A 26,765-nucleotide genomic window follows, 5' to 3' on the forward strand; every position below is an offset into this window, starting at 1 on the left:
CAATAAAATAAATAAATGGGAAAAAAAAAAAAAGAAAATGTGTTTCAAGTGGATTCCTTTCAGGTGGTCAGTTAAAAATGTCATGCTCTCAACTGAAAGCTAATACACGGTCACTACATGTGATACATATTCACATATTCAAGTTTTTCTTGTGTGCCTATTACCAGACATGACTATTATGTGAAAATAATTTCTATCAAGAATCATTAATACTATCTCTCATAAAAATTGTATTTTAACATCAAAATCCAAGAAAATTTTTGAAATGTCATTCTCTGTATAGAATTACTTTTCAAAAAATTAACTTTCTTGAACTCTCTTAAGAAAAACTGCTTAGGGGAAAACAAAAACGTGAAGGAAATTTTTTCATGAAACTCTAGCCAAGAAAGTATGTCTCAATCTTCCACTCAAGTCATGGATTATTCTCTATTTTCTCTTACAATATCACACTCAATTTTTTTTTAATTTTTAGGCCTTTTTTTGGGCAATTTAAGAAAAAAAAAATTTGTCAACAAGGCTGGAGTGCAGTGGCACATTCACAGCTCACTGCAACCTCCGCCTCCTGGGTGCAAGTGATCCTCCCGCCTCTGCCTCCTCAATAGCTAGAACGACAGGTGCATGCCACCATGCACGGCTAACTTTTTTCACTTTTAGTAGAGACAAGGTCTTGCCATGTTGCCCAGGCTGGTCTCAAACTCCTGGACTCAAGCGATCCTCCGGCCGTGGCCTCCCAAAGTGGTGGGATTACAGGCATGAACCACCGTGCCCAGTCTTTATCAATGTTAAAAAGGAAAAAGTTGAGAGTTAAGATTTCCATATTCAATCTTCATTTAGTAACAGATAACACAATTGTCACCAGAATCACAAAGTGCAGCTATGAAAAAAGAGTAGCCTGGCTCATAAGAAACATACAAAAAACAGAGACCCAGCAATTGCTACTTATCCAGCCAGTGATTTATAAGATTATCAGGTATTAGTTCCTCCTCACTTTATCCCTTGAGGATATTTTTATTAAGCCAGTATTCTACATTTTACTTTTATATTGACCAAAAGTTTATAATCACAGCATAAAGCAATGTGAGGCCACTTTTCACCAATCACCCTGGCAAGGTAAAGAAAAAATACCTAGCCAGGCATGGTGGCACGCACCTGTAATCCCAGCCGCTTGGGAGGCTGAGGTAGGAGAATTGCTTGAACCCAGGAGGCAGAGGTTGCAGTGAGCTGAGATAATGCCATTGCACTCCAGCCTGGGCAACAAGAGCGAAACTCCATCTCAAAAAAAAAAAAAACCATGCTGTGAAAAGTTTAGAAACTGGGCTCTCTTCTACACTGTGAGATGTAAATTGGTATAACCTATCAAAAGGAAGAGGTAGTGGTACTCAAAAAATAAAGGGGACATAAAACTGTCAAAACTATCCACACCACTTACACGTGTTCCACTTGTGGTAACTTAATGCCTGGCAAGGGTTCTGGTAGTGAGGAGCTATTAATTCCCTCAGTTTTCAGGGCAATGGCAGAGTCCAGTGTAACCACTGCTCCACAGCATCAAATTCAGCTGGGAGCAGCCTGTCTCTGAGTCTAGTGTGCCATGTTATTAAAAAGGTTCATCTCTGTATTGAACATGGATGATTTAAGCAATATATAATAAACATATGTAAAATCTTTAAGCCTAACAGTAAGAACTTAACATGAACTAAACACTGAGCTTTACAATTTAGTGCTTGCAACAATCCTATGGGAAGTTAATAATACTTATTATGCTCATTTTCCAGAAAAGAAACTGAGACACATCAACAAAATCAAGTAATGAAAGCTCAGATTAGTCTGACTCTGAAATCCCTTGAACTTCATTACTATTCATGAAAACTATTTGTAATGAAAAGTTGGAAAGTTGCCAAGAGACTGAGAAATTGACACCAAATTGGTGAGATCTGCATTGTTAAAAGAAAAACTTTAGTCAAATTAAATTTTGTAGAGTCTATTAGAGCAAAAATCAATTTATAAAACAGGCAGCCCTCAAAACCAGAAAAGGTTGAGTGAGCTACCAGCAACATGAGCAGTCAGTACTTATAGACAGAAAAGTGAAATAACACACAAACAGTTTCACTGGTTACAGCTCAACATCTGTCTTATTTAGGCAGGGTGCCATCAGGCATTTGCCTTCTATGGAGTGGTCTGATCAGGTATCAGCCTGTGATTGGCTGAGACTTGCCTGCTGTGATTGGCTGAGACTTAGCTGTTTGTTACAAGAATATATGCTGTTTTGTTGCAGTTTGTTTACATGCTAAGTTGGGTTGCAGCTCACTACATGCAGAGATAGCTTTAGGCCAAATTCAATTTAATAGCAGTTTTGTTGTTTTAATACTAAAGAAGTTGGTTTTGTTTGGTATTTACTTGAACATGACTTTGATTTTTCAGTAATAAACAACCTTTGCTTTTGTAATTTAAAAAAAAAAAACATTATTTTAAAATATTTAAACTTTACAGGCAAAGTAATAATTTAAAATGGGAGGAGTCAATGATGCAAGGAATTTACTTACCTGAAATTAAAAGGGATGAGGACAGGGCTATTTAATTTTGGGCATAAAACATAGAAGTGGGGGAAAAAGCATCCTTAATTGTACTCTATAAAAACATGTTTGTACTACCAACAACCTGAGCAAAAACGATATGCTACAGCTCAGTTCCAAATGTAATTTCTAAACAGCAGGACGGTATACATCACAAAAAACCTTAACTAGCTCTGAGAAATATTCCACAAGCACAATTGCCAAGCCATTTTATTTTACTTCAAAAAATTTTTTTAATGGGCATCCCATTCAGAGGGAAACCAAGCCATTTTAGAGAGTGAGATTCTGTGACTATGTGAATAAGGAGCACTCACAAGACCAAATGCACAACAAATGATAGTAGATAAAATTTATGCAAGGAAAACATGTCCAGGAGAAAAACTGCTCTCTGCTTTTCCTTCACCCTAAATTTTTCTTGTTTTTTTTTTTTTTTTTGCTTTATTGGATTTATTACAAAACACATGCTTATTTTAATGTATCAAACTATACAGCAGAAAGAAAAGCCAATAAATTTTTCTCCCCTCAAAATTTCCTACTATGAGACAACCAAATCCATGAACAACCTTAATTCAGACAAATATTATGACTTTTTTTTGGCTTTTTTTTTGTTTGTTTTTAAACTTGTATTATGCAATACTCACTGCTCGTTAACTTGCTTTTCTGCCTAACAATGAATAACATACGTTCCTTCATTTTACTATTTGTAGCTCTAACTCACTTTTAAATTATCACTTTCCATATAATAAAGAAACCACAAATATATTCAACCAGTCCCATGCAGGTAAATTTAGTTTGTTTCTGGTCTTTTTGTTTTACAAACATGGTTGTAATAAACATCCTTATAAATATTAATATATCCTTACATATATTTTTATATAAATTGCAGAAGTTCCCCAAAGTGAGTTGCTGTGGCAAACAGTAAGCATATTTTTATTTTAACAGATTAATCATTTGCCTATGCTTCCCACCAAAAAAGTTGTACCAATTGATGCTCAAATCAGCAATAATTGCAAGTGTCCATATACTCAACATTGTAAAGATTTTTTATTTCTGCCAATCTGAAAAATAAAATGCTATCAAATGAAAATTAGTCATTTTAGTCTTTTATGACTTGTTAATGTATTTTTACACATTTATTAGCCAGTTGCTTTCCTTATTCTGTGAGGTGTCTATTCATACCCCATTGTCATTTTTCCTTTTGGTGCTTTGTCCTTTTCTTGGAAATATATACAAGTTCTTTGCATACTAGAGATATAATATCTTGTCACATTATTATAAATATTTTCTTAACCTTTCTTGTGGCTTTAATTATGGTGCAGTTTGCTATATTACTTGGTTATAAGTTTTATAAACCAATAAAAAATATATGGCATTGATTTTGGTGCGGTAAGCACATTATGGCACTGTTTGCTTTGTGCATGAGATCACTGTAATCTTCATAGACTCCAGCTGCTATCTATTGTAGCAAGTAGGAGACAGATTGGCTTCATTTTAACATCAACTGATTATATCAATAATCAATATTTTTAAGATCACTTTAAAGAAAAATATTGAACGAATTCCCATCATTTTATTATAAAAGGATGAGATAAGAGGAGGAAGTTTAAGCAAAAGAATCTGCTGTTCTTTTGCAACAGAGAATTTATGAGAACTGTCCCTTCCTTGCAAGAATACACAGTAGAAATGCATATTATTAACATATATTAGCACAGATATTACACACACATAGTAAAACTCAGTTTTAACAGTAGATGCTCATAAGATGGTAGCTACGTGCAAGACTATGCGCTAAGTGCTTTCCATGAAGGATCACATTTAATTCTCTCAACAACCCTACGAGATATGCACCCTATTTAAAGATGAGTAAATGAGTCTTTGAGAAATGAATTCAGTTACTCTTGTCACACAGCCACTATAAAATCCACTACACTATGTTATTTAGCTGAAAAGCTTCCAAAAATATGGAAACACAAAATACTATTAGGTTGGTGCAAAAGTAATTGCAGGTTTTACAATTAAAAGCAATTATGTTAAGCTTTGCGCAGTGGCGGTATCATAGCCAGTGAGGTTTATCCAAGGCGCAATTATTGCTAATTGAAAACTTTTCCCAATACCTCGCCATGATGACTTGAAATATAGTCAGCATTGGCAATTTTTGACAGTCTCTACGGAGACTGAATTTAAAAAAAAAAGTAATTATATTATAAATGTATAGTCTTGCCAGATTTCTAACACATTTCTAAAATCTTATCATATATCTATATCTGACTTAAATGTAAGTATTTTTGAAGGTTGTTTGTTTTCAGATGGGATCTTGCTCTGTCACCCAGGCCAGAATGCAGTGATGTGTCACAAATCACAGCTCAGTGCAGCCTCCACCTCTTGGGCTCAAGCAATCCTCCCACCTCAGCCTCCTGAGTCACAGGGACCACAGGTGCACACCACTACATGCTACTAATTTTTGTATTATTTGTAGAGACAGGGTTTTGTCATATTGCCTAGGCTGCTCTCCACCTCCTGAGCTCAAGCAATCTGCTTGCCTCAGCCTCCAAAAATGCTGGCATTACAGGCATGGGACACCAAGCCTAGCCCTTTTGAAGATTTTGAAGGTCAAAGTGACCTTAACACTGTCCTATGGGAGACCATGTTAGTAAATACCATCCAACCAAGCATCTTTTTGTTTAACAGCCATCAACTGAGCACCAGATGTGCTAGATCCTAGATGTGGGTAAGCGGATACAAAAATGTCCAATTAGTAAAAATAGCCTCTAGGAGTCCATTTGTCCAGTTAGTTAGGAAAGAAACAGTAAATAAATAGTTCCAATAAACTGTGATAAATGCCATGACCGTAGAATGTGCATGAAGTACTACAACGCTATAGAAGACTGACAGACACCATCTGCAGAAGACCATGAAAGTTGCCCAGAAGGGGAGTACTTGAGCTCTTGTGCTTGTCTTGTCTTGAAGGCGGATTTGCCAGGAAGAGAAAAATGAGAATGGCACAAATCAGCAGAGAGAAGACTTGTATAAAGACATGGAAAAATGCAAAGGCAGAGTGCATGTAAAGAAAGGTTGAAAAAATAAGTATAGCATGGTCACAGGATCAGATGTCTCACAAAAATAAAGAGTAAAATGGCAAACTGTATGTATTGGGTCAAGATGGCAAAAGATATTCTGTACAACCCCCCTAAGATGTTTGGACTTTATTCTATTTATAATGGGTAATCATAAAAGGTTTTTAAACAGAGGAATGTCATCATATCTTTGTTTTGTACAGATAAATGGTGAGACAAGCTGTCTATTTAAAGATAAGGTAGAAACAAGGAGAAATTTTAAGCAGTTGCTCAAATGGCCCAAGTGAAAAATAATAAAGTCCAGAACGAAAGCAGTGGCATAGGGTTGGAGAGAGGATTAGGTTCAATGGGCATTTATGGGGTAGTATTGAAACAATTTGTACTTCATTCCATGAGACAAGGAGAAAGGTCTTATTAGTGACTCAGATTTCTAACTTGGGCAATGATCACTAACAGACAAAAGCTGCTTCAAGAATCCACATAAATGCACATTAAAGTATTTACCCATTCCTGCAGAGTCTTCATCAATTTCTGGGTAAACCTACAGCTTAAAATTAGTTCAGTGGAGGTTTTGCAAAATAGCATGTACTACTTTTCATTGACACCTTCATCATAGTTCAAATCTCAAAGCATGGAGAATTTTTAAACTGGTTGAAATCTTACCAGTTAGGAGAAAAATCTGCAGAAGTGATTTTGTCAAGTGTATATACGTTTTGAATGATAGGCTGAACCCAAATGTCCCAATTCAGACAGCAGTTCATTACACTGATTTTTTTTAAACATCTGAATAATTTCTGCTTGATCTGTTGCAAACATTGAGAGAGACTTAAGTGGACATCCACACCAACCTAAACCATGCCACTTCATACCCCTTACACCCCATAGCAGCTTTTTAACCTAACCAGACTCTGCAAAATGAAGGGTAGGGCTGCAAAAAGATTTTAATAATTGCTTATGCACCTGTTCTGTTGGATTCAATACCTAAGAAGGCACAGTTTTCTTTTCTTTCTTTCCTTTTTTTTTTTTTTTTTTTGAGACAGAGTCTTGCTCTGTTGCCCCGGCTGGAATGCAGTGGTATAATCTCAGTCACTGCAACCTCCGCCTCCCGGGTTCAAGTGATTCTCCTGCCTCAACCTCCTAAGTAGCCGGGATTACAGGCATTCACCATGACACTTGGCTAATCTTTTTGTATTTTTAGTAGAGATGGGGTTTGACCATGTCGGCCAGGCTGGTCTTGAACTCCTGACCTCGTGATCCGCCCACCTCAGCCTCCCAAAGTGCTAGGATTACAGGCTTGAGCCACCGCACCCAGCCTGAAAGTACGGTTTTCTGGCATACCTGATGTTTAATAAAATTTAAAATTGCCAGCCATGTGTGGCAGCACATACCTGTAGTGCCAGCTGCTCACGAGACTGAGGCCGGTGGATTGTTTGAGCCCAGGAGATGGAGACTGCAGTCAGCCATGATCACACCACTGCACTCCACCCTGGGCAACAAAATGAGACCTTGTCTCTAAAAAAATTAAAAATGTTTAAAAAATTAATGGCCAAAACCTCAAAGAAAGGCTAAAAATCACAAATCTTTTCACATGTCAAATTTTAAAGTGCTTACTTATCATTGAGATGATATTTGCTATTACGTATCATATTTGCCAAGATGCTAAAGGATGTGGTTTGGATGTCTGTCCCCTCCAAATTTCATGTTGAAATATAATCCCCAACATTGCAGGTGGGGCCTGGTGGGAGGTATTTGGATCATGGGGCAGATTTCTCATGAATGGCTTAATACCATCCCCTTGGTGATGAGTGAGTTCTCACTAGTGAGTTCATGGGAGACCTGGTTGTTTAAAAGAGTTTGGGACTTTCCCCTTCTCTCTCTTGCTCCCTCTCTCACCATGTGACGTGCCTGATTGGAAGCTTCAGCATGATTGGAAGCTTCCTGATGCCTCACCGGTAGCAGATGCCAACACCATGCTTCCTGTACAGCCTGTAAAACATGAGCCTGTAGAACCATGAGCCAACTAATAAACCCATTTTCTTTATAAATTACCCAGTCTCAAATATTCCTTTATAGCAACACAAAAACTAACACTAAATTACTTCAATGGAAAAACTATTATACTGAAAAGAGCAGCACCATTTTTTTAGAGTACATTAAAAATATCTCATATCAATATTTTCACATAGCACTAAGCAATTTGAATTTTCTAATCATACAATTTGATCCTTATGACTTGAGAGGAAGTAGGAATTATTATTCCCAGGCTGCAGATGTGGAAACTAAATGGCAGAGCAATTTGGAAGCACACTCTTGAATCTAATTTATACCACTTGCACTCTGGACATTCTTTGTATCCCTTCTTAAGATCACAACACCTTCCTTTTCAGAGTATTTCATTTCAGTGTGGAGAAAACCAAAACACAGCATTGAAATTCATTATTTCTTGTCAACATTTCATCGACATTTATGAGAGGCACACTTACACAACAAAGTGTTAGTGTAGATCAGACTCTCACACAAGAGCTCGGCCTTTTCCTGCATTTTACAGATAAACCTGAAACTCTCACCTGAATGCCACTCACCAACAGGTGGACTCTAGGGTCAAAGATGTAATCAGTTCTTCTCCAGCTTCTACACCTACCATTAAAATAATTGGGTGACTTTCTTGACTCAGCAGAGTTCTCCTGCTGAATACCAGCAACATCTCCTCAGTAGCAATGGGTAAATACTCAAAGGCTGATCATTCTGAGTTGAACTTTTAACCACTAGGGCCCCCGCCTCCCTCTCTTTTTTTTTTGAGACAGAGTTTCACTCTTGTTACTCAGGCTGGAGAGCAATGGAGTGGTCTCGACTCACCACAACCTCCGCCACCTGGGTTCAAGCAATTCTCCTGCCTCAGCCTCCCAAGTAGCTGGGATTACAGGCATGTACCATTACGTAGGGCCAGTTTTTTTAAACAACAGAGATAGCTGATTTTACAAAAATGTACATCATAGATAAAACATAATTATAACCATTTTCTATATCATTTCAGAATTACAAATAGTGAGTAGAAAGAGAAGGTAAATTGAAAAGCACTCTGATTGATGTGATGACCCAAGCTGGGGTCATAGTGATGGGGGTCCAAGAGCCAAGAAACACAGGCAGCCTCTAGGAGTGGAATAACGTAAAGAAATGGATTTTCCTCTAGAGCCTCCAGAAGAAGCACAGCCCTGCTAACCCATTGTGGATTTCTGGCTTCCAGGACTGCACCTAGTAAATCTGTATTGTTTTTAGTCCACTCCACCCAAAAAGGTGATCTATTATACTCCAAAGTTAACTTGACAAACAAGTATTACAATAGAATGTGATATATCTGCCCTCCCCCAAAAATTTACATATCAATATCCTTTAAGGATACACACAGCAAAATATTTTTAGGTACCATAGGATACTGAAGTCCATGAAGTATGATAAAGATACAAGGCTTTGAGTATCATTTTAGAATTAAATATTTAGTATATTGCATTCTAATTCTGTAAAAACTGATACTACTCTATGACACATCTGTCTCTATTATCCAAAATGCAAAATTAACAAGAAACTTAATTTTTAAATCACACTAAATCAAGCATACTCTCTTGTAAACATTTTAAAAGGAAAAAGATCTTACTCTGAAATTTCACTTGAAACTTTAGAAACCAATCCAAATTGTATTTCACTTGGAACATCCATCCCATATAATGATAATGTAAGGATCTCTTTGGTTAAGCCTTGTGGTAACCGAGTTAATCACAATAAAAGGAACTCAAGCTGTATCAAATAACAAGGTATTGTTTAGTTTTGTTTAACTTCACCATCCAGAGGGTTGAATTAACTATACTTCCTGGTTCATGGCACATTATCATTATTTTCTTTCTTTCTTTATTCCTTTTTATCTCCATAGCCCACTCCAGTGCTCTGGGTCCCACCCAGGCAGCCATTCTAATGTGTTTAAGGAGCATCTTTCCGTAAGTACTCTTACAAAATGTGCACTGTGCTGGGTTTATGCATTTTAAACTCACATAAAGGATTTAATGTTTATATTTCACACCCTTACCTTTTCTTTTTTTTTTTTTTTTACACTCTTACCTTTTCACCAGGCACTATATTCTTAAAGTACATTTGAGTTGCTTTTGTTTATCTAATCGTTTGCATCTATGGCCACAGACAACTCCATGATGTGCACCTGCCATTTTTCCTCTCCCCCCAGCAATGCTCGCTCAGGTACCTCTCATTCCCCTCCACCACTAATAACAGAAGTAAACAACCTTGGACATGTACTCTTGGGGACCTCTGGCACACATTCCTCTGTCCACCTGTAGGAATGGAATTGCTGGTTCACAGAGTAGATAACTAGTCAATTTGCTTAAGTAATACCAGATTGTTTCCTAGCACAGCAGCCCCTGTCTGTGCTTCCACCAGCACACACAAGGCTCCCTATATATTCCCTCCTGCTCTAATTTGGCTTTGCCATTATGCTGATGAGCTCCATAAGGACCAGGAACAAGTCTACCCCTGAACCTCACTTTTCTTTCCTGTTCAATAAGATGAGACTCTCGACTTCAATTACCTGATATGGTTGTTGTGAGACATGAATGCAAAGACACAACATGAGAGTACTTTTTAAAATACAGAAATAGCTGCTTACAAAGGTAAAAGCAGTTAGCATTGTTATTTTTGTTCTTATAATGAAAGTTTCTATCATCCCCCCATCCCAGCCCCAAAAAGAGAGGAGATAAACGAATAAGCCTAAAGCTTGAAAAATGAAACTTTCTCCTGGATACCCAAACATGGGGAAATTGAAACAGAATGGGGAAAATAATTTTTCTTCTTTGTTTACTCATCTATGCATTTATTTCATCAAATATTAAGAACTATGTACAGGGTCCTCTACTAATCCTAAAATATAAAAAATTGTACAGCAAATATGCACACAGTACACATCCAAATTTTCCATATATGTCTTGAATTTTGTACATAAATGTAATGACTTCACAGATGGTAGCTCCTGGTATCACAGAACAGCTACTATTATATCAGCATATCACATAGCTTCTCTTAAACACTTAAAACAATCCCACGAGGTGGATGTAATGACTTTAATTCTTCATGTAACAAAATAGACACAGGTAAGGAATTTGCCAAGTCAAGCAATTAAATCATACAGCCAGAAAACTCCGGCTCCTTAAAGTCCAGGTTTCTCCTTTCCACTCCATCTAATTTCTGACACAAAGATACAAACAAAAAGACACAGAAAGTACAAAGATACACATGAGGTTCAACAATAAACACTATCATCTAGTTAATATTCATTATGTACCAAGTGCTCTATGTGCATTAGTTACAATCCTTATAAAAACATTGTAAAAGAGCTGCTTCATCTCCATTTGAAAGATGTGGAGGCTGAGATTTTGTTTACCAAGGTCACGCAGTTGATATACCAGTAAAACTCAGACTAAAACATAGCTCTTCTAATTCTAAAATCATGGTTTTGTTCTTGTTTGTTTGTTTGTTTTTTACTGTAAATGGGTACTTCCTATTTGAGAATGGTAGAAATTTTCTAAATTAGTCTGGGGTGGTGGTTGTACAACTCTGTAAATACACTAAAATTCACTGAATTGTACACTTTAGATGGGTGAATTCTGTGGTATATAAATTATATCACAATAAAACTGTTTTTAAAAACTTGTTTTCCTTCTCTATACTTTTTTACAAGCTTATAAAGTCTTATTTAACATCAATGTCTTTTTTCAAAATTTACATTTCATCAACAGTTACAATTGCATTTCTTTAAATTCTCAAATTAAGTAAACACCAAAGGAATATTTTCCCCAATGGGTTTTCATCTACCCTACCATACTGATCTATAATTTTTCATTCCCTAGAGGTGTGAGGTAAGACATGAATATTTTCTTATAGAGTTAGATCTTGGATCCTACAATTTTAGTCTTAAGTATTTACATAGCACCCCCAAGAAAAGAAAGGGAAAAGATTTTTGCACAAAAATATTCTTAGCATCTTTATTCATCATAGTCAAAAGTTGAAAACAACTCAAATGTCTGGTGAATGTACAAACTGTGGCATATTCATATAATGAAATACTACTTAGCAATAAAAAAGAAGAATCTACTAATACCTAAAACAACACAAATTAATATCAAAAACATTATGCTCAAAGAAGCTAGACACACAAATAAATATATATATATATATATATATATATGGGCAAAACTTATCTATAGTGAAAGAGATCAGAATGGAAGTCTCCCAGAGGGCTGGGAGTTTAACTGGAAAATAACCCAAGTAAATTCTTAGCTTGGTAAAAAATATTCTATTGTGATAGGGTATGAGGTCTGTCAAAATTCAACAAATTGTACACTTAAATATCATGAGTTTTATTGTATGTGAATTATACCTCAATAAAAGTGATAATTAAACATGCACACATAACCAACACATACACAAGCAGAACAAGAATCTATTATGCTTGACAGCCTTAGAAACAGGGTCTTAAAAATCATAATCCATCATTCTAACATCAAATAAGCCAGTTACAGACCTCAATTCTCTCAGATCTAATCTACATATTTAAGGATCTACTTGGTATTTATTTCATTCTCAGTGGGAAAAGAGAGATCTAATCAACTATTCTCAGTGCAAGCACCCTTTCTCTACTTAAAAGTTCATGGAAACAGTCTGCTAAACAATGACATTATGAAAATTAAGAACTAGTTATTTATCTGTGCTTCCCCATGTGTGCCTGACACCTGGTGTCATATAAATTGGAAAAAACAAACTGTTCATCCAACTGAAAATGACCTCTGTGCATCTCACTGTATGTAAGTGGTGTGCTTACGAATTCTGTGCTGCTCTTTCCAGCTCCATGTTCATCTCCTGTTGGTAACTTGAAATCAGCCATGGTAGAAGTAGGAATAGGCAAATGCTACGAATCAGGGCCTTTTTTTTTTCTAGATCCATTTTACCAGCATACCGCTGATAATATCTCAACTTGTTTAAAAAAGAAAGAAAACCTCAAAGACCCACAGAGGCCAAGTAGTTATTCTCAATTGTTCTCCACCTACTATGAGAAATGTCTCCATTCTTCTACACTCAAGTTCTTTTTCATTGATGAGTGTTCAATTACCAGCCCAAACTCACTGAGATGTCACCTTGTCACTTCCTGTTGGAACTAACAAATTTCTCGTCTAAGATGCCATCAATAGTAGGAAGCACAATTGCTTGAAAATCAGATTTTCAGGGAAAAAGAAATCATTTTTTAAAATACATTAAATGTCAAAGTTCCCAACATTTGGAAAATTATCCTAACATTAGGAATGCCAATGTGAGGAGAAAAAATGTGCCCTAGAAACAAGTAAATGTATCACTTTATTACTGATTGTCTATAACCCTTTTAGCAGTTAAATTTTTTAAATCATAGACTGTTATAGCTGGAATAAGCCTTAGAAATACTTTAACCCTCTCCTTCGTCTAGTGAAGAAATGGAAGCCCAGGAGGTGACACATTTCTGGGGTTACAGAACTAGGTAGTTGGGAACAGGGACTTCATTCCTTGACTCCTGGTTTTACTAACATTGCTCTCTCCATCATTACCAGACAAAGGTTCCTATCAAGTTTCAGGTTACTACATTAGAACTTGCATGCTCTTCCTGAAGGTCAATTTCATGATGTATAAAATGCCAGGGGTGGGAGGTGGTAACAATACTTAACCCCTAGCTTATTGTGAAGTACATCTACTGTGAGAGGCATAATAAATCATGGTTGTTATTATTACTAGACAATGCAGTTATATTTTCAAGATGCATATGTTTTCTCTATCTAATTGGACTGCATACTTCTTTTTACTTAACAGTAAAAACCATGCTCTCATTGTGTACCTGAGTGCCTTTTACATGATAGGAGCTCAAAAGTATGTGTTGTTTAAATAATTGAAGCTGCTACTAAATCTGAATGTCAGGTCCTCATCATTTTTAGATTCTTAATTTAACAAACATTAATTGGCCTTCATGTGTATCAAGCCCTATGTTTGATGCTAACGAGCAACACTGCAGTCACAGAGCTGTTTTTTGCTAGATTCCCTATGAAGCATCACAACATGAAAAAAGTAGGGGAAAGAGAGGCCCTACATTTGTAGAGTAGATCCTTAGCATGAAGCCTTGGCATCCCCCAGAGAAGTAGCCCAGCCCAGAAATGAAGCTAGATGACATAACAGCTACCAATTAGTCACCATAGTTATCTTCAAAACAGCCTTTCCAACTTAGCAACACATAACTTAATTCAACAATGGCATTCAAACTAACTTCATTTCTGCCACTTTCCCTTCCCAGGCCAGGTCCAAAATACACGTTAGGGCCATTTCTCATTACTTCCCTTCTCTTACCATCTGCAAATGACAGTGCCAAAGCATCATCTGATCAAAAAAACACCAAATTTATTTCCTATTTTAAAGCTCTAACTCCAAACATTACATCATTTAACCTCAGATTATTAATATACATCAAAAACTAGAGCCAGTTTATTCTGGGAAAACACTACCATCTACTCAGAACTGAAAACACATAACTTTCATGCGATTGCTTTCTTCTCGCCCATCACACCATATGACACTTGGTAATTGATCCATACAAGACCTTCCCAAGAGAGAAAATTCAGGAGTAATTTCCATAAAACATCAATAAATTGCTTCTATTTTGGTACCACTGATCTCACTCCCATGGTCAAACAGGAATCTGGTTAGTTCCTGAGAAAATCTATGTCTTTGTGAATGGACAAACCCTTTGGAAGATTTTGTTTGTCCACCTTCAAGCATGCTGAGACAAGTGTACAGGGTATATTTCAACCATGAATGTAGATTTTGGAAATGTTACCACATCTTTTACAGTCTAATCAGGAAAAAAGATGCACGGTCCTCAAACACACACTAAACTTAATGCTAAAAGGGTTTTTGTTGTTGTTGGTTTTTTATTGTTGTTGGTTTGAGACAGTGTCTCACTCCACTGCACTTCAAACTGTCACCCAGGCTGGAGTGCAGTGGCATGACCATCGCTTACTGCAACCTCAACCTCCCATGCTCAAGCGATCCTCCCACTTCTGCCTCCAGAGTAGCTGGGACTACAAGCACTTGCCACCATGCCCCACTAATTTGTTTATTTTCTGTAGACACAGGGTCTCACTATGTTGCCAGGGCTAGTCTCGAACTCCTGGGCTCAAGTGATCCTCCCACCTTGGCCTCCCAATGTTCTGGGATTATAGGCATAAATTACCATGCCTGCTCGAATAGAACTTTCAAATTATAACTAATAACAACTGAGCTTCTAGTACTTAAAACACACGTCTAAGAGAAAGTACACTATATCAAATCAACTTTTAAAATTGTGTCATGGATAGAAGGCAACTGAAAATGTTTATGCTATTTTCACACGTTGACACTGGATGAAAATTATTACAACTAAATGGCCCTATTGTTCCAGGTACCTTAACATTAAGCTGCATCTGACTGGAATTCAAATTTGCCAGATCCAAGGATATAATTATGTGAACAACAGCCCAGTCAATACATACAGAGAAAAGTTACTTCAGATCTGATTAGATCTTTAGTAACCTTGATCTTTCCGGAAGGATAAAATTTAATAATGTGAGTTTGGGGAAGTTGTATCAAGGCTAAACATTCAAATTAAAATTCATCATCTGTTCTAACTCAGAATGAATCTTGTGTAAAAGTGTCAGATAGTTGGACTCATCAGTGTCAAGTATTTACTTCATTCAAAAGGGTAAAAACCCCATTTACATAGGTTAGAATTTTATATAATCTCCAATTTGGATTATACAGCTTCCATATAATTACAATAACATGCTCTATAAAAATACACAGACATTTTGTGCATAAAAATGAATAATTTCAAATAGAGAAGTAACTACAGTAATTAGAGATTAACCTAAGAAAAACTGCCAAGAGTCCGTAACAATTATATTCTTCTCAATTATCAATATTATTCTAGAGTTAAAGACACTCACTTTCTTTAAACTCATGAACACTGTAAAAAGAAAAAAAAAAGTACTGAAAAAAGGAAAACCACAGTACTAATATAACTACACAAAAATGCAAACAGATTCAGAATCTACACTGTTTCCTTGGATTCAAAAACACACCACTGGCCTTTACATGGTCTGAAGGATCTTGGCTACAAGATCTGCTATGGAGCCTACACATCACTGTGTAGATTATGAAACATATTTATTCATGCCTTAGCAAAAAGAACACTGAGAACCATCATTAATAACAGTCCACAGTCCAAATTCACAACTCACTTATTTATCCTCCACTGATTTGAGAACTAAGAGAAGTTGGCTCTCTGGATGTTAGTAGCCGATTTGGAGATAATCAAAAGGTTGTTTTGCCTCAGTCAGTTTTTGTTTTGGAACTGTGGTTTTAACTTTACATTCACTTTCAATACAGAAATTTGCTTCCTTAAACATGCACTGGTTTGAGTCCAGGTCAGCAGATTACAAGGCTGCCTGAACTGCCAAAGCAGCAATCTGTGTCCACTCTGAGACTGTCTCCCTCTAAAGCCTACCTACCCTAGCCTATCTTCCTGGAATGGGGTCCTGTATAACCCCAGGATGACTCCTCTGTGTTTTTATTAATAAGAGAAAGTGAACTCTTTCAAAACTAGACAAGCCACACTCTCAAGCAAAATCAAAATCAGCAACTGACTCGGTCAAAACTTCAGTCTTCTTTTGAAGACTTCTTGATTCCTTGAGGATTTTTAGAGACGACGACTAAAGGAAAAACACGACATGGGCAAGATTTGTGTTTCAAGGGCGATTCTACATAACTCAAAACTAAGTGAACTTCTGTTTTCAAGACGATTCTAATGTGTCTCACTTTCAAAACACGTAGTATTTATTCTTTTGCAAAAATCGGTAAAGCAAGCCCCAGCATTGGGGGGGAAAAAAAAAGTCCTAAAAGGTATGTGAAAGGTAAGTCTCCCTCCTCACCCTCTCATTTGTCTCCCCAACCTCCTTCCCGGGACAACTATTGTTTCTCAGGAACCCTGCCCTAGCCATTCTATGCACATGCAAACATAAGCGAGTGTTTTAAACCAATTATCCCACATTATACACATAGTGGCAGCTCCAAAATTGCTATTAAACGCCTCCGGGCTTAAAGGTGGCAATCTGCTGAGGGATGTGGGGTGGAAAGAAAGAGACTCTTCTTGATGCTGCGGTTTTGCTCGTCAGGCACCCGATTTCCACTTCGTGTTTTTGCTTGCATGCCTTTACAAGGCTCTCGGAGATGGGGGAGAAGGTAAACCCACCAAAGCCACCCCCGGGCACTGCCGCGATCGCCACCCTACTCTGCATGTTTCTGTCTCAATCTATAAAGTATATTCTATACTTTAACGGAGTTAAATAGGCTCACTTTCAAAAAAGAAAAAGGAGGAAAAAAAAAAGCCTAACTCTGAAGGTAACTTTGAGAACCAGGTGATTTCAGAACCAGGTGATTTCCTCTCTGCCAAACGTGCAGCCTCTGCAGCCTGCTTGGGTCGTGTCCTTAGGAAGGGTTCAACCTGGCAAGGGGCTGGAGGTGCAAGCCAGGAACAAGGAAGCCCCAAGACGGGAGACCGAGGTGAGGGCGTCCTGAGCCCGGGGCCCACTTTTTCTCTAGACGAATGTTTCCAAGCAGATGCCCCAATTCCTCGGCCCCCTCTCTCCTGGGGATGCTCCGGCACTGGGACCGAGTTCCAGCTCGCGCCTGTGTCCCGGGACGCAACTTCAGCCCCGCGCTCCGGGCGCAACCGGACCCCCACGATCTGCAGGAATCAGGTCCCCTCTGCTCGCCTTCCCAGAGCCTCGCGGCGCCTCCTGGCACCCCAGGAGGGCAGGATTCCAGGCAGTCTCCAGGGCTCCTGCTCCCAACCCCGCCCGGGCCTCCCGCACGCCCGGGTCCCCGCGCGCCCCTGGGTGAAGGCAGCCACAGGTAGGGGGGCGGCGCGGCGCGGCGCTCACCTGCGCAGGAGCGGAGTCCTCGGCGCCTGCGGGAGAGGAGGAGGCAGAGGAGGCCATGTTGTGGGGCTGCTGCTGCTGCTCAGTCCAGGAACTCCGGTCTCTCCTCCCCGTCCCGCTCCTCCGGCCCCCAAACGTGGGACTTGTTGGGAAAAGTTCGGCCGCGGCTCAGGAACGCCAAGCGCGGCCCCGCGACGCCCGCCCTGCGCGGCGCCTCCTCCTCCTCCTGCTGTGTCCGCGGCGACCGCCAGGTGCCAGCGCGGGCCGGTGAGCAGGGGGCGGGCCCGGCCCAGGTAGAGGCGCAGCTGGGCTGGAGGCGGAGGCTGCGCTGCTCCCAGCTCCCTGAGATCACATCCAGTGGGCCAGGGACCAGGGGCCAGGGCCCAGGGGCCAGGGTAAGAGGCGGGTGGCCTCAGGGTGACTGGGGGCATCAGAGGCAGCTCCAGGAAGAAAGGGAGGGCGAGTCCCCTTTCCTGCGGGCTGCTGAATAGAGTTTCATTAGCCATCTCCATAATGATAATAATTAATAATAATAAAATAACATTCTGCGATTTACTGGTGCTTATTAGGGCTTAAGGGAATAAAATCATCGTTAGGCAATTTGGGTTTTGCGTTATTATTATTATTAATCTATAGGGTACGATCTATGTGAAAGCAATGTTTGCCGGGCAGATAGCTTCCAAGCAACGCCCACAGACAGACTCCCTTCCACCCCGCCGAGGTCCGGGCAGCACTCAGATTGCTTCAGCTACGTGCCCGGTTAAAATATGAAACCCCGGAGCTGTCCGGGGTGTGACGAAGGCACTGAGCCTGATCCAGCAACGGAATGGGGAGCAGGACCTCTGAGTGTCCTTGTTTCTAGGAGCTCTTATGACAAGGGTTTTGCTGCACTCCTGTCCGGGACAAGGCCGGCGGGATAGGTGGATATCAGGCCTCTGCCCCCACAGAATTTACTATTCTAGTTGGCTTGGCATGGGGCGAGGGGAGCAATTGCCCTCACTTAATGTCTCCCAAAGGGAGGATATCTCACTTGTAGTCAGGGAAGATGCGAGAAGGGCCAGGCCGTTAAATGACTATGAATCACATAGTAAGAAATATATTTCTTTTTGGATTCTCTTTCAGCTCTTCTGCATACAAGGAGAAAGTATTCTCTCTCAAGCAGTAAACTCCCTTTTATCACGGAGCAGGCCCCAGGCTCAAAGCCCTAGGTAAGCACTGGTATCTAACTGGAATTTATAACATTGTTTCATTTTCATTGTTTAGTTTCACTGTTTATTGATACTGTTATTTTCCATTTAAGGCAAGTGAAAGCGGTTTTTCTATTTAAGGTAGGGATCCAGAAGTTCTTTCCTAAGCAAGTATGTATGTTTAAAAAATATTTTAAAAGAGCAATTGTCCAGGTGGGACTGGGATAAGCAAAATTTCAGAAGGCAGGCAGGGAATGACTAAAGTATGGGAAACATACGTTTGCAACAAGTAACAGCTAAATACCGGAATGATTTCATTACCAGAGAACACTACAGCGAGTTAGCTGTAACTCCCATATAACACCTTGCTCGTTTTCTCCGTAACACACATAAAACTGAAACAATATCTATCGGGCATTAGCTCTGTGTTGGAACCTGTGCTAAGCACTTTATTCATGTTGTCTCGTTGAGTCTTCACAAAACCCTTGCAAGACAGGCAGCATAATCTGGAAACTGAATCTCAGAAGCATTATTTAGCCGAAGCACACACTACTAGAGCAGCAATAACTCTTTAGGCATTCTTCACGTGAGATTTATAAGCGACTTCCAAATTAGCAAGTTCATAAACCCCTTGAAATTGTATGTTAAATTCTGTGTGCTATTTCATAGGGAGAAAGCACATCATTTTCATCAACTTTTCAAACGGATTTGGGTGTCCCCAGAAAGTTAAGAACCACTGTCATCATTATTTACAAGACTATCCTATGCCTTGGATTTTAAGGCCCACAGGGGCAAAGGTCCTGTTTTCTTTTGTCTCTCACTGCCTCTAGCCTAGTTCTCTATCCCTTCAGGCACTCATAAAAATTGGTTGCCCAAATTGAATGTGTGAGGCAGACGATACACACTAACAGGGCCAGGTGTTGGTGGCTTGGTAGGCACATCACCTTGGTAAAGCCTCCACAGACACAGGTATTTTTACAAGCCAACTCCCTGGCACCGATACAGTCACAAGAGCCATCTTAAACAAGAGGCAAGCAGCCAGCCAGGTAGACAATAGAGGGAGAAAAAAAAAAAAAAAAAACTCTACAGGAAGTTAGCACAAGGAGCAGCACCTGGGAGAGAAGCCCAGAAAGGGGTACTTCCCCGCAGAGCTATTCCTGGCCAGTCTGTTTATCTGGCAGTCTGTTTCTGAGAAATTCTTGTGTTCAGGAGCATCAAAGACACTTCCCCTCCTCCAGAGGCAGGCTGCAACACAGCTGAAAAGCTGACTGCCAGAAGTAACTGACAGTCTGGCAACATCGCTCCTGCCTTTAAAAACTAAACCAAAAATCTTTCCGTGCAGTCTATGTTTGTCTCTAAGTTTGTCTCCTCTCTGTTTCTCTTTTCACAGCCAAGTATCTTAAAGGGACAGTAGTTGACACTGGGGTCCCTATGTTCTCACTTGCACACTACTTTATTTATAGTCATCAGGCCTCTGCCCTTCCTCAGCTACTGAAACTTCTCTTTTCAGATTATAGTTGATCTCCTGTTTGCTACAGCCATGGAAGTCTTTTCTAGACCCTTATCTGGGTTATTTTTTCAAGAGCACTTGATAGGGCTGACTGTTATCTCCTCCTTAAATATCTTCTGCCTTATTTCTCATATCATGCTTTGTATGATCTTATTTACATTAAGGCTTAGCTATCACATAATGACTCCCAAATCCATCTAAGACAATTTCCCTGAATCCCAAACCCAATTTCATCTCATCCAAAATGGAAAACATCATTTCTCCTTTTCTGCCGCCCAGGACCACAGAATCATGTACTCTACCAATGCTCCCTAGCTTAGCTCCACCAAGGAGCCAAGACCTTGAAATCAGGGGAGGAGACTCTGCCCCTTACCTCCCAACCCAATCAAACACTGAGTCCTTAAATGTCCCTTCTTATTTATCTCTACCACATCCTTGCCTTTGATTCTCTAAGGGCCATGATTTTTTGAGCAATTACTATGTGCCAAACCATGCCAACTTGCATTTTCTCATCATTTCTTACCTGGACAACTTCAATATCCTCCTAATTTTGTGTAGTATATCAGCTCTGTCCAATCTTATGGTTTGTCTAAAATTTCAAATCTGTTCATATGATTATACAGTGTTAAAATATTACTTAGTAGCTCATTCTATCTTTCACAATAAAGGTTAACTCGGCATGGGTCCTTGTCCACGTCTTCCACTAGATCTCAGTTGTTCTCCATCAGCATTTCCATCTTCATCCCCTTCTCCATCTACTTCGGCACCCCACAAACACAGCTGTTCTGAATTACCTGCAGTTTCCCCCCAAACACCAAGGCCATTGTCTTTCTACAAGCCATTTCTTCTGCCTAGAAGACCTTTCTCCCCATCCTCCAGTTCTCGTGCTTCACCCATCTTCTCTGCCTGGCTAATTCCTATTCATCCATCAAGACTCCGCTCAGAAAATACATCTTCAGGGAGGCCTTCCGTGACTGTTTTGTTGTCCTTTCTTTGTTCTGCCAAAATACCCTGCAGCATAACTCTAACAATTTTGAAGAATATGTTCCCAAACACTTTCTGCAACTCAGAAATCTAAACAATTACAAAAACTAGACACCTAAACAGAATTGACGTAAGGGTAGTTATACTCTTTATTCCATTTAGTATGACTAGTTCTATGTCTTAACTATGAGGGGCTTCCCCAGGCCCTTTTACTGCTATTATGTGATGTATAGTGCATATGCCATATCACTATTCTAAAAATTCAGAATTGTGAACATATTTGCCTTCAGGGGTTTCAGATAAGGGTTATCTATATAACCATTGCTTTCCTTTCTTATGTCCCACTTTAATCATTAACTTCTTGATGCTTTGACTATATCTTTTTCATGTCCAAATCACCATGACTTAATGCAGTGTCTGGCTCACTAGAAGTTTGCTGAATAAATTAAGGGTATAGTTATGAACTTGGACTGTATTTCATTAAACTGATTCTCAAGGTTGAAACCTGACACCTCCCCTTGCTTCTCAAATGACTGTTCCTCCTTTAGGCTACTATACACCTTGCATACATGTCACATTTCTTCCTTCCTTCCTTCCGTCATTCCTCCCTTCCTTCCTTCCCTCCCTCCCTCTCTCCTTTCTTTCTTTTTCTTCTTTATTTCCCTCCCTCCCTCCCTCCCTCCCTCCCTTCCTTCCTTCCTTCCTTCCTTCCTTCCTTCCTTCCTTCCTTCCTTCCTTCCTCCCTTCTTTCTTGATGGAGTTTCACTCTTGTTGTCCAGGCTGGAGTGTGATCTCAGCTCACCACAACTTCTGCCTCCCAGGTTCAAGCAATTCTCCTGCCTCAGCCTCCCAGGTAGCTGAGATCACAGGCATACACCACCATGCCCAGCAATACATGTCACATTTCTAACTACAGAATAATTGTTTGCACATCTGTCTTTCCAGTGAGACTGAGCAGGTTGAGAAGAAAGATGGTAATATATTTACTGATCTTTGCATTTCTGAGTTTGCAGTGCCTAATGTGTCAGGCATATTATATATACTAGGAACCCATTTTCTTAAATGATAGAGGGTAGAAAGGAAGAAGGGAGAGAGAAAGAAAGGAAAGGAAGTGTTTGTTTGTTTGTTTGTTTGTTTGTTTAAGACGAAGTGTGGTGTAAGGTGAGTTAATCTCCATTTAGAGAACTGTAACAATTGGTTCCAAACTCAGTCACTTCATAGCATTTGTCCTTTTTCTTCTTTTTTGTCACTGGAGTGCAGTGGTACAATCATAGCTTCCTCAACCTCCTGAGTAGCTAGGACGAACAGCAACATGACACCCCACTCAGGTAATTTTTTGATTTTTCATAAAGACAGAGATTCACTATGTTGCCCAAGCTGGTCTCAATCTCCTGGGCTCAAGCAATCCTCTCACCTAGGCCACCCAAAGTGCTTGGAATTATAGGCATGAGCCACTGGACCCTGTAGTTGATCACATTCTTACATCACCTTTGTTACTTAATGTTTTTAATTACATTAATTTACTTTTTATCTAAACACATATTTTACTCTTTATCCCATTTTGTTAAAGGGAAGCTGAGGTACAGGGAAATACAGCCACTGAGTCGGGGACACATAGACCAGGACTGGCCAATTAGAGAGAGCCACCAGATTTCTGTCTGTAGTCATAGATCTTCCTTCCTAGGCATCCACTGCTTGAAGCTGGAGATTCTGGTCTGTTCCTCATGATGACACCGTGGTCATATGGTTAGGTCCCTCAAATGGTGCGATGCACAAGCCACTGGTGTTTCAGTTACACTCCCCCCAGTTTGAACAAATTTGGTCAAACTCTAATCATGTTTCCCATAGTAGATAAATGGTCAGGACCTACCTGACAGTCCCAGGCTGGCTGACCATGGACAACAGGACTCTCACTTTACTTGGTACCATAAGGAATGACATAGTACCTTACATTTACTCTTTTCTTATAAAGGATATCACAAAGAATACAGATGTAGAGATGCATAGGGCAAGGTATGGGGGACGGGGCGTGAAAACTTCCGTGCCCTCCCTGAGGGACCACTCTCCAGACACCTCCATGTGTTTGGTCATCTGGAAGTTCTAAACACACTTATCTTTAAAAGAAACTTTCTTTTAGTATCTTCGGAAAAATCACTTCCACGTGCACTGAACACACAGGATTAAAACAAAATATTATTATATTATACCTTTCTTGTTTTATTCTATATTCTGCCTGAAGCCCTCTCTGTCAAAAAGAAAACTTAGCAAGCACTAAAGGGACAGGAAAACCAGAACTGGATGCAAACCTTCTCCTTGACATTATCAGGAGGGAAAGAGAAGCAGAAAAGGTAATCACATATTATGTGATTCAATATTATTTAATCCCCTGTCCTTAAGCCACCTAATGTTATCAAGAACCATCAGTAGAAAGGGGACTGTATGCACTTTCCTCTCTCCCACTCACTCAGCTTCTGAATTTATGACATTTCTTCACAGCTACCATGAGGCACTGTTCCTTCCAGAGTAGTTTTTACTATAATTAGACACTAACAATTATGTTTAAACAGCAGAATATTTTTACCTGACCGTTCACAAGAGAGAAAAGCTGGTTTCTTACATAGTGTCTATGAAATCTCCAAGAAACAAGGAAACAAGAGTTAATACAGAAAGTTTTAGCCTGTGAGAAATTTTGTTTAAATTTCAAGAGATGATGTTTAATGAATGTGTGTTTCTTTTACAAAAGAAGTAATAGAAAACATTTCTCAAGTAGAAGAGACATATAGTTGCTTACCACAAGCCATTGGGAGTATGATAGTATGTAGAAATATGTCCCTTAATTTGTGAATTTATGAGGGAAAACAGCTCACCAAGCACAAAGTTGAACCAAAATATTTTCTCTCCTGTGGCTTTTGGCCTTTCCCCTCAAGAATGGTCTCAACTGGGTAGAAACTCATACTTCTAAACACACAATAAAGATCATGGCTTGGCAATCTTTTTATCAAGGTCAAGTGGAGTGGGAGTATAGTGTTTATTTACCGAGCTAGTGTTGCAATCCCATGTAGGATAGGGTTAAGTGACTTATTTTAGTGTCTATTTCCATTTCTTAATCCTTTGAGTTTTTTTTAAACATTTGAAAGGAAATAGAGATTATCTGATATATTCTGTAAAATGACAAACGTTTTCTGACTCAACATATTTGCGATAACTAATTGTTGATTTTTAAAGTCCAGGCCCAAAGTAGTTTATGAAATAGGATAAGAAACTTCATAGCAGAGTTACAGAAGACAAAATAATCAGTGTGATTCATTCTGCTTTATCTCCACATTTTGATCAGAACTTTTCATCACTTCTTTTTATTCACTTTGGTCTGGGATTTCAAAAACATATAAAGCGATGGCAATATGTGACATCAATCCTTAAAAATACACATATAAAGTTAATATAAAGCAAAACTAATTAGTGATGGAAAATAAACTGGTAACTTTTAGCCACTTATTAATAAGGAAAAGCAAACTTTGTTATCTTTGCCTGAATTCCCAGTGAATCGAACTGTGTTGGTTCTAGTTGAGGGTGTTTAGGAAAGAAAAGGAAAGAGAAACTTTATTTTGTTCATTGGCATGGCATCTAGGACACAGAGGAAGAAGAATAAAAATCTTCAGAATAGAATTTGGGGGAATGAAGAGGGCCAGACTTTTAATTAAAATATTTTCATCTGGCCAGGTGCAGTATATCATACCTGTAATCCCAGCATTTTGGGAGGCTGAGGCAGGTGGATCACTTTAGCCTAAGAGTTTGAGACCAGCCTGGGCAAAACATCAACTCCAAAAAAAAAAAAAAATTAAAAATGAGCCAGGCGTGACAGTATGTGCCTATGGTCCCAGCTATTTCTGAGGCTGAGGCAGGAGGATAACTTGAGCCCAGGAGGTGGAGGCTGCAGTGAACTGCAGTTGCACCACTGCACTCCTGCCTGGGCAACAGCGAGACCCTGTCTCAAAATAAAAAATTATTTTTATTTTTTCCCACATATTCCTCTTAGTTATTTCTTGTTTCACCCTTTATGCTCCTCCATTCTGATTCTAAACCAGAATTAGGCTCTCTCAATTAATACATCTTTTCATTTTGTTTCTGAACAAAGGGAAAAAATAATCATGAAGGTGCTTGACCTACTCCATGCATGCTTTGATTCTAGTGCCAATGGAATTGCCTGTTTTAGCCTTTGTGTTTTATAAAACTGTTTCTAATGGCCTCATATGGGACTTCTTCACCTAGGAATTCTAATCATATACTACTTATGTGATATAAAGCCTTGAACTTCAAATCTGGATTTTTCTGTTTAAACCAGAAAGTAAATAAAGAAATTAAATTTAATAAAAATAGAAACATACCAACACAGCTCCCCAAAACTATGCAACCCGGCTTTGCTCTGAAAGACCCCAAAATTTTTGTTACTTGGACATCCTATAACTGATCATTTCATTTTACTACAATCTTCCCCTTGTCCACTCTTTCAGGTATAATACATTGCTTGCTTAAATTTCACATTGAAAGTTTTAAAAAGCCGTATGAAATCATTCCAGATACCAGCAGGCTACTAATAAAACCATAATTAGGGATCACCAACTTAGTAAAAATTGATAACTAGAGAAACAGTCTTCATAATCTTCAGCCCAGGCAGTACTTTCTTTCCATATTATCATCCCTTTCTGTTCTGAGCACATATATTTCATGCTTCTGCATAGATTTAAACAAGTTTCTATACTCCAATAGGGTGTCATGCCCCAGAGCCATTTACATCATAATTACAGTAGAGTCGAACATTTATATTAAAATTGTTGGCAGACGCCAATTAAGGCTCTAGAAAAATTAATCTTTTTTGGAGTGTTTCTTACAGATGGAGATAAAGTATCTTGAGGAAGGAGGAGAGGGTATTTCTTCATTTACACAAAGGTACCCACACGGAGCTGGGGACAGTCCTTCCCCAGAAGGAAACATTAAACTCAATTTCCATGAAAGCAAGGACTGTGGCTGTCATGTCTACCATTGTGTATCCCAGCACCTAGCACTGGACCTAGTATAAATTTTGTGCCAAATTAATACTTATTGACTGCATGGATGAACTCTCTATTTTATTTATGGTTCTTCCAATTTATTGCTAGCTATTTTCCATTACTTGTCTTCTCTTACACTAAAATTATACATCTAGAATGAATTATTTTAGTAAAATTATTGATGAACATAATGGAAATATAGGGCCGCTATATAAATGTTACATACTATTGGTTGATTTGTGTGATGATGACATTTGAAGTTTATTTCAAATGCTTCCTTTTATTAATCATGTCTTTACAGCTGGGGCCTTTTCTTTTGCAGAGCACTTAAAAAATATAGTGCATGAC

General features: G+C 39.0%; 1 protein-coding gene and 1 non-coding gene across 2 annotated transcripts in view; both read left to right on the forward strand.

Moving 5' to 3' along the window:
• LOC108313767 (transcription initiation factor TFIID subunit 4-like) overlaps positions 1 to 26,555 on the forward strand; it is a 43,725-nt gene extending 17,170 nt beyond the window's left edge. Inside the window, exons 2-4 of the mRNA XM_037743367.1 lie at positions 17,116 to 17,955; positions 18,811 to 18,896; positions 26,261 to 26,555. Coding sequence (XP_037599295.1) covers positions 17,116 to 17,955; positions 18,811 to 18,896; positions 26,261 to 26,270 — 936 coding nt within the window. The 3' untranslated portion in view covers positions 26,271 to 26,555. The remainder of the gene's footprint in view (positions 1 to 17,115; positions 17,956 to 18,810; positions 18,897 to 26,260) is intronic.
• On the forward strand, positions 4,604 to 4,744 carry LOC119473254. The gene has a single exon (XR_005202454.1). It is a non-coding gene; the product is annotated as a U4 spliceosomal RNA (small nuclear RNA).
• Positions 26,556 to 26,765: the final 210 nt, after the last annotated feature.

Source organism: Cebus imitator, unplaced genomic scaffold (genome assembly GCF_001604975.1).
Source record: "Cebus imitator isolate Cc_AM_T3 unplaced genomic scaffold, Cebus_imitator-1.0 Scaffold142, whole genome shotgun sequence".
In the NCBI taxonomy this organism is placed as follows: Eukaryota; Metazoa; Chordata; class Mammalia; order Primates; family Cebidae; genus Cebus; species Cebus imitator.